The 9,600-nt window shown below is 36.4% G+C and overlaps 1 protein-coding gene across 1 annotated transcript; it reads right to left on the reverse strand.

The window, feature by feature from the left end:
* Positions 1–7,782: 7,782 nt before the first annotated feature.
* On the reverse strand, positions 7,783–8,297 carry LOC138145214 (large ribosomal subunit protein eL24-like). Its single transcript, XM_069066849.1, has one exon. The coding sequence runs from the start codon at positions 8,295–8,297 to the stop codon at positions 7,836–7,838; it is 462 nt and encodes a 153-aa protein (XP_068922950.1). The 3' UTR covers positions 7,783–7,835.
* Positions 8,298–9,600: the final 1,303 nt, after the last annotated feature.

Below are 9,600 nucleotides of genomic sequence, written 5' to 3' on the forward strand. Positions count from 1 at the left end.
ATGTACACACACACACACACACACACACATACACACACACACATATACATATATATATATGTATGTATGTATATCTTTGGGCACCAAGAATATGTAAAATCTACACAAACACCCTTTTGGGGAGTCCAGATCTATGATTTGATAAGAGAAGGGAGCTCACAAAGAATAGGTTTCTCTACCAAAGCAGTTCAAGTGCTTACTTTGTAACTTAGTTTTGTAGAGTTGCCTAGGACACTAAGAGATCTGATTTGTCCAGAGTAACCTGGACATTAAGGGTGAGGGCAGGGCCTAAGTCCAAATCTTCCTAACAAGGAGACCATCTCTATTCAATGATCCATATTCGGTATTCACACATATTATGGATTTGTATAGCTATGTATGTTTCTTTCAAATCTATGTATCCAAATTTAATTTTTAGAACAAGACAAATGAATATAGCAGAAAATTCATTCTGAATTCTGTCAGTGATTTAAAATAAAAACAAAATCACAAATAGGGATTAGTTCATCTGGGACCAAAAGAAATTGTGCATCAAATTAGGTCAGTTTCAATGCAGAGGATAATCTGACCACCAGTGGAATCATTTCTAGAGAGGGGAGTGGCCATCTCTCAGAGAGTCTAATTCTTGCCCCTCACCTCTGGTATTAAGATTTTTTTATTCCAAATTAATTAATCATTTAATTATCTTATGTGTATGTAATTAATTTAAAAAATTAAGAATAATTAGCATTTATATATATATTAAGGTTTTATAAAGTAATTTATAAACATTATCTCATTTCAGCATTACATCATCCCTGGGTGGTAGGTACTATTATTACCCCTACTTACATAAAAGGAAACTGAGGCAGACAGAATTTAAGTGATTTTTCCAGAGTCACACAGCTATTAAGTGTTTGAAGTATGAATTGAGCTCGTGGTCCTGATTCCAGAACCAGCAGTCTATCCATTGTGGCACCTAAGTGATTTCCTATACTGTGTTTCTACCTTCATAGATAACATATTAATCTAGTAATTTGCTTGTTTGTTTCTTTTCACAGAAGCTTACTGTGTAATTATATACTCTTTTTGTTGGTTTCTTTAATATTTCCTTTTTTCAGTTTTGATTGGAAATTTGAAGTTACATGATAAAGTGTAAGGCCTATAATATAGCAGACATATAACGGATATTTATTGTATTTGTCAAAGTGCTATGGTAGCGTTCTGATATTAAGTCCATTATAAACCCATGTGGTTATATTTTCGATAAAATTGTATTCTGACCTACATAGTATTATGAAAGTAAGATAAGGGGCTTAATCTAGAACTAGAGACCTTAGAAATCACTTACTCCAAACACATTCCTTTATGGATAAAACCAGAGAGGTGAAGCAAATTTTCTAGGGTCACACAGGGAAATGTGGCAAAGTCAGGACTTGAACATAGTCCTCTGAATATAAGCCTAGAATTTGTTTTTCATGTTGTTGTTCAATCATTGAGTCTGACTTTCTGTCACCCTCTTTGATCATAGCACACCAGATCCTTCTGTCCTTCACTATTTCCTGAAGTCTACCCAAGTACATGTTCGTTGCTTTCATGACACTATCTATCCATCTCATCTTCTGTCATCTTTTCTCTTCCTTTTGCCTTCAATCAGGTTCTTTTTCAATAAGTCATGTCTTCTTATGTGGTAAAGATATTTAAGCTTTAGCTTCAGTATTTGACCTTCAAGTGAATAGTCTGAATTAATTAAATTAAATATTGACTGATTTGATCTCCTTGCTGTCCAAGGGACTTTCTCTAGCACCACAATCAGAAAGCATCAATTCTGTGATATTCAACTTTCCTTATATTCCAACTCTCAACAGTCCTACATTGCTACTTGAAAAACCATAGCTTTGACTATGTGGACCTTTGTTGGCAAGATGACATGTCTGATTTTTAATATGCTGGTCAAATTTGTCATATCTTTCCCTGCAAGGAGCAAGTGTCTTTTAATTTCATGTCTTTTCATGAACCATGCTAATTGCCAGAGCACCTCTTTTACTCTAATATGAAAAAGCTTTAGCCTTTAAATTTGATCCTTATCTTCTAACACCATTACACTAGCTAAATCTGTGTTAAATTGTACTTACTTTTATTATATTCCCAAAACTTGATCTGTTGGTCTATAAATATGGTTGTTCACATTCATTGTTAAATAAGATTTGGAAATACTGTAACACAAGCTTTCTTACCATCCCTGCAAACTTGCCCCTTCAAATCAGGCATCTGTAACTTTTAAAAATAGAGTATTAAGGTTTTATTACTGCAGAAGAATAAATATGAAGCCATTGGCTTGCACAATGATGTGTATTTGTGTGTACATGAAATGGCCATAACTTTAAAAAAATCTATAGGTAATAGTATGCAATGGTAGCAACCACTCTGTAAATCATTACTTATCATCCATATGGTCATATGGCCATCTTTTGTATACACAGCTTAGGTTGTCAGTTCCTGCTTTAAAGCATCAATAGAGGCAGAGAAAAGACAGCAGAGTAAAGACAGGGACTTGTAATGCAATGCCAAAAGAAAGGCAACTTCCCAAGGTTCAGAATACCAGCATAGGTACTCTCTATTTTATTCAGTGACAAACCAAGAACAGAGAAGATCAAAACATGACATCATTCAAAATACAGCATTTACTAAGCGTGATTAAATAATCTCCAAATACTACCCCACCCCAGGACCTTCCAATCATTCAATCAATTACAAAGTCCCTGTTCTAAATACTTCTCCACCCCTAGGCTATACCTTAATTAAGTCCACCACAAAGCCCCTCTTCTCAAATGGAGATTAGTTTCCAAACATAAGGTCAAAAGTTCCCCACCCCTGGATCACAATTGAATCTACCCCAGAGTTACATCAAGTTTAAACACAGCACTTAATACCCAAATGGAGCTCTTTTCTTCATCTTGACACGAGGCAAGTTCTCAGCAATCTTAGTTCCTGGGGAGACAAGGCTTAGCAAGGCCATAAGATACATTGCCAGTCCCTTCATGAATTTATCCTCTGTCTGTAGAACAGTCCTAGAACCCCTGAACACATTAGCAAAGCCCTCTCCCAGGATTTCTGTAAACATACAACAAGAAAATCCTTCTTCAGGGCTTCTGAACCAACAGAAAGGCTCCCAGACCCCTGCAACAACAGCACTGTCCTTCACCAGTGGACAGTATTCACTCTGTCTGCAGGACAGTCTCCAGACCCCTGCAACAACAGTACTGTCCCTCACCAGTGGACAGTATTCACTCTCTGTCTGCAGGACAGTCTCAGGCCTTCTTAGCGAACAGCCAGGTTCCAGGACTTCTTCAACAAAAGGACTGTCTTTCACCAGTGGACAAATCTGGCAAAATAACATCAAAACAGACAGACAAAGTACCAGCAAAACAGCCATGTCTCCTCAGTCCTTGGCAGCTCAGGGGGCAGGTCTCAAAAGTCCAGGGCAATTCAAAGCGGCCACCAGCAATTCTCTTAGCCTCTCTCTCCCTCCACGAGGTGCTGCTTCCAAAAAGATCTTCCGCCTCTCTCTTGTCTCTCCAAATCTACGTCACCAGCTCCTCCCAGTTCAGGACTTTCTTTTCACATCAAAAAGTCCATCCCACAGGTGGGATTAACAAGCTCTGGGTTTTAACACAATCAATTTGAAAACCAAGCCAATACAGGGGAATCTTTAATTGCCATTACTATCACAGGACTCACTTGAGATTTACACTAAACCCTTCTAATTACCTTTTAAATAATGACTCAAAACAAATTCTAGAGTGACAGAACCCACAAAAGATGGAGTGAAACAATTTTCTAATCGAAAACAATTCAGAAAGTCCACAGGAAAGGCCTGTTGCACCAGCATGAGAGAGCAGTCCAGTCCAGCTCAGACTATATCAGCTCTTAAAGGACCTTGGCAAACCAGGAGCAGACCTTGGGGCAATTGAATCAATGGCAGCAGTGATTCTTTTCAGATCTGTCAGCCTCATATGGTAAGGTGATCTGACAACGGGTTAGAAGGAGATTTACAGGGGTTCCTTTGCTGGTACAAGGGGCCAGACTCTGTTGCATTGCCTATACTTGGATCTGGGTCATAATTCTGGGTCTTAGTCCCAATGTGAGGTGGAGAACTAGCAGACTTTGTGGCCACAGGTGAGCAGGGATGATAGTCAAATTTCTAGGGTTTAAAAGAGTGCTTTGTCACTTACAAAGCAGTGCACAGTATAGGAGAGTAGTCAATGCAGCTGTCTCTAGAGCATACCACCTTGAAAAAGACAAAGACTTACAGGTCCCCAGAATTACCTCTGAAAAGAGCTGCACAAAATATATGAAGCTTAGGACAGTGCCCTCTCCAATCAGGAAGCAGAGCCCCACTTTAGCATAGAGTTAAAAGTCAAGAAATAGGCTGCAAAATGAGCAAACAACAACCAAAAAATTCTGACCATAGAAAGTTACTATGGTGACAAGGAAGATCAAAACACACACTGAGAAGAAGATAACAAATTCAGAGTTTCTACATCTAAAGCCTCCAAGAAAAATATTAATTTGTCTCAGGCTCTGGAAAAGCTCCAAAAGGATTTTGAAAACCAAGTAACACAGATAGAGAAAAAACTGGGAAGAGAAATGCAAGAAACGCATGAAGTGCAAGAAAATCATGGAAATAACACAACAGTTTAGTAAATCACACACACACACACACACAATAATGAAGAAAATAACACCTTATAGGCCAAATGGTAAAAGAACCACAAAAATCCAATGAAGTAAAGAATGCTTTGAAAATCAGATTGGCCAAATGGAAAAAGATATACAAAAATTCAATGAAGAAAAGAATTCCTCAAATAATAGAATTGGCCAATGGAAAAAGGAGGTACAAAAGCTCACTGAAGAAAATAGCTCCTTAAAAGTTAAAATTGGGCAAGTAGAAGCTAATGACTTTATTATAAATCAAGAAACAATTAAACAAAACCAAAAGATGAAAATAAAATGGAATATCTCATTAGAAAAACAACTGACTTGGAAAATAGATCCAGGAGAGATAATTTAAGAATTACTGGACTACTTGGAAGTTATGATAAAAAAAGAGCCTAGACATCATCTTTCAAGAAATTATCAAGGAAAACCTCTGGTATTTTAGAACCAGAGGGTAAAATAGAAATTGAAAGAATCTACTGATCACATCCTGAAAGAGATCCCAAGATGAAAGCTCCCAGAATATTATAACCATATTCCATGTCTCCCAGATCAAGGAGAAAATATCACAAGCTGCCAAGAAAATAAATCAAATATCATGTATACACAGGCTGTATAACACAAGATTTAGGAGCTTCTACATTAAAAGATTGAAGGGCTTGGAATATGATATTCCAGAGGACAAAAGAGCTAGGAGTACAATCAAGAATAACCTACCTAGCAAAATAATCTGGGGGGGGGGAGTGAATATTCAATGAAATAGAGAATTTCAAGAATTCCTGATGAAAAGATCAGAGTTGAATAGAAAATTTAATTTTCAAATACAAGATGGAAAAGAAACATAAAAAAGTAAATAGGAAAGAAAAATTGCAAGGGATTTCATAAGGTTAAACTGTTTATATTCCTACATGGGAAAATTATATTTACAACTCCTAAAAACTATCTCATTATTATGGAAGTTAGAAGGAGTTATACAAAATAGAAATAAAATGTGTGAGTTGAATGTGATGGTATGATTATCTAAAAAAATTAAATTAAGAGATTAGAAAGAAGAATGCACTGGGAGAAAGAGGAAGGGAGAGGTAGAATAATTTATCTTACATAAAAGAGGCCTGAAAGAGATTTTACACAGGAGGGAAAAATGGGGGAAGCAGGGAGGGGAGTACATGAGCCTTACTTTCATCAGGATTGGCTCAGAAAGGGCATAATATATATATATATATATATATAATGCCCTCTCTGAGCCAATATACCATATAGGAATATACCATATAGGAAATATACCATATAGAAAGTAGGAAGAGGAGCTGATAGAAAGGAGTGCAGTTTGAGGGAGGTAAAAGTCAGAAGCAAAACACTTTTGAGAATGGACAGGGTGAAAGGAGAGAGCGAGTACAATAAATGGGGGCAATAGGATGGAGGGAAGTACATGATTGGTAATCATTACTGTGAAAAAAAATACAGTTTCTTTGATAAAGACTTCACATTTCTCAAACACAGAAAACTGAGTCAAATTTATAGAAATAAGAGCCATTGCTCAATTGATAAATGGTCAAAGAATGTGAGCAAGCAGTTTTTGTTTTCAGACAAAGTAATCAAAGCTATCTATGGGCATATAAAAATGCTTTAAATCACTATTGATGGGAGAAATGCAAATTAAAACAGCAATGAGTTACTACTTCACACATGTCAGATTGCCTAATTTGGCAGAAAAGGAAAATGACAAATACTGGAGAGGATCTGGGAAAATTAAAACAATAATATACTATTGGTGAAGTTGTATACTAATTGAACAATTCTGGAGAACAATTTGGAATTGTGCCCTAAAAGCTGTAAAACTATGTGTATCTTTTGACCAAACAATATCACTACTAGGTCTATATCCCAAAGGAATTACCAAAAAAAAAAAGGGAAAACGACCTATGTGTACAAAAATACTTTTACCAGCTCTTTTAGTGGTGGAGATGGATTGGAAATTGAGAGAATGGCCACCAATTGAAAATGATTGAACAGGCTGTTGAATATGATTGTGATGGAATACGATTGTGCTTGAAGAAATGATGAGCAGAATGCTCTCAGAAAAACATGAAAAGACTTACATGAACTGATGCAAAATGAAAGGAGCAGAACCAGGAGAACATTCTACACAGTAACAGCAATATTATATGATTATCTACTATGAATAAATTAGCTATTCTTAGCAATCCAATGATCTAAAACAATTCTATAGGATTTAAGATGAAAGGTGTTGTCCATCTCGAGAGAAAGAACTGGTAGAGCCTGATCCTTTTTTCTTTATACTATTTTTCTTTTTTTTTATCTATGTTTTCTTTCCAGAATGTGTTACATAGAAATGTGTTTTGCATGAGTACATATGTATAACCTATGTCAAATTGGTTGCTTTCTCAGTGAGGGAGAGAGGAGGAAAGGAAAGAATTTGGAATTCAAAATTTGGGGAGAAAAGAATGTTAAAATTGTTTTTACATGTAATTGATGAAAAATAAAATATTAAAGAAGATTAAAAATAAAGCAATAGAAATGATAGCAACCTTTGGAAATCATCAGCATTTTAATTTAAAAACAGGCCCTCCTTCCAAAGTATTTTTCTTCCCTGTAGTATGAAGGCATTTCTCTGAACTTTCTCTCTATTTCACACTGTATTCTGAAAAAAAAAATTTGCAGTCAAGTGCCACCATTTTCTGTTCAACAATTAACTAATTAGATCTATGTTTTTTGTACTGCAGCACTGATAGTGACTTTATCATTTCAGGTAACACAAAAATGGGGTTAATTGTATTTTTCAATACTGGGGGAAAATATTTTGAAGGAAGTGTATTATCATTGTTTGTGAAGAATGTCAGCACCATCAGAGTTGGCCATCTGTGTCATGTTTCTTTTATAATTGGATAATGTCTTTCTTAGTTTCAAGGCAGTAAAAAGGACCAAAGGAGTAACAATAGGCTTGAAATTCTGAAGATTTAAGAATTTGGAAAAAAAAAATACTAATTAAACTAATTAAAAAGAATAAAGATTTTTTAAATAGAATTCCTTTAAAGATAATGAATGATAACAGTATCTTTCACATTTCATTTTTTTTGCTTTAAATTTCCTTTTATTTAATCCAATTTAGTATACAATTAATGTTTTCCACCAACTTGGGGTGCAGAAGCTTTCACAGGCTTCACAATTTTTTGTTTAGGTGCTGCCTTTGTAGGAGCCTTAGCAGCAGATGCAGCTGACTTCTTAGTTGCTTGCTTAGCCTTTTTTGCTTCCTTGGCAGCCCTGATGGCTTGTTCTCGTTGGGCCTTTCGAACTTCAGGTTTCTGGTTCATCTTGGCCATTATATCAGCAAGAGAAGCCCCAGTGATGGCCCTTTGGAATTTAACAGCCCTGCGAGTTCTTTTCTTTTTAATCTCTTCTGACTGGCCCTTCTTGTGCTTTCTTCTATACAGGACAGTCCAATTGATCTGCCGGGGGTTCCTCTTTGAAAGAAATGCAGACTCACATTTTACATTCAAAAACTGGAAAACCTTCCCGTCCGTGCGGGCGTAGCGCCTCCCGTGACCCGGATAGATCTTGTACCCAGACTCGACCTTCATGGCTGCAAGCATCAGGAAGATGGCGAAGAGCCACATTTCATTTTAAAGAGCCTAAATCTAACCATGGTGAGTGAATAGAAATTTTGTTGTGGAAAAAGCATTCCAGTTTATTTTTATGCTAAGACAGAATAGATGAGCCCCTAACATGTTGTGATTTCAACAGATTTGAGACGGCAAACTGTTCTCATGAAAACACACACACACACATTTCCCAACTACTCTGCAATATCTGAAATCTCTTTCACATGGAACAAAATGTTTCAATCCACAGTCCATTATAGTATGTAACATAAAGTGGTCTTGAGAGATGGATCACAGTGATTTACTGAATAATGACTAAATAAGTGAATGGTACTAGGTTTGAGAGGAGAAAGGTAAAAAAGGGACTTGCAGTGCAAGAGGCTACAAGGCAGCCTAAGGAAAAGAAAAAGGAAAGGTGAAGATTTAAGAAACAGACAATGGAACACTGTAGGCAAACTTTATCTATTTTATGTTGGTCTTGAACTTGTTCCAAAAGAGTGCATGTCTTTCTATCATTGTCATTAACAGAAACCTATCTCTTCTGAAAGAACTGAAACACTCGTCACCATCTCAAATGTGAAAATGGTCCATTTTTCATGCTTCTGAAATGTTGGGCCAGCAGGAAGTATTGTTTTGTTCATTCTGATTTGACTTCCATACCCTCCTTCTATTACTACTCTACAAATACTTCTTTCAGGTTCATTCTATCTTTCTCTGTCATCATGTTAAGATTTTTATTGCTTTGATGTGCTTGTATCTTGTTCACTCTCCAATCTTTCTCATTGAGTTCAGTAGCTGACTCACAGTCTTCCTTTTATATACTACTGCTTTCTATGCTTGAGATCATCCTTTTGACATTCCCCCAAACATTTTGACCAACTAGTTCACCAATATCCTCAACTCCTATGACTTATATCTTCATTATTCCTCTGCCACTCCCAGGGGTGGTCATATCTTAGATGTCACCATCACCCATAACCATACCACTTTCTTAACTCTAACTTTAAAATGACAGTCTTATGATAAAAAAGCTTCTGATATTATGAACACCAACCTTGCATGTCTTACTGTCCCTCACTTCTCTTAAACTTATTCTTTGTCCTCCCTAAGTTTTCTAAACCCTTCATCTCTCTTGATTTTCACAATTTATCACCCTACTCTTGCCTCACTTTCCTCTCTTCAGAGACTTTACCCTATAGATCTTTCACTCTATGTTTTGAATCCCTTGTCCCCTGTCATACCATCATTCATGTTCTGCTAAGACTGAGTTCAAATCCTGCCT

Source organism: Petaurus breviceps, unplaced genomic scaffold (assembly GCF_028583685.1).
Source record: "Petaurus breviceps papuanus isolate PSGF00001 unplaced genomic scaffold, PetGlider_PUasm1.0 90731, whole genome shotgun sequence".
Taxonomy (NCBI): Eukaryota; Metazoa; Chordata; class Mammalia; order Diprotodontia; family Petauridae; genus Petaurus; species Petaurus breviceps.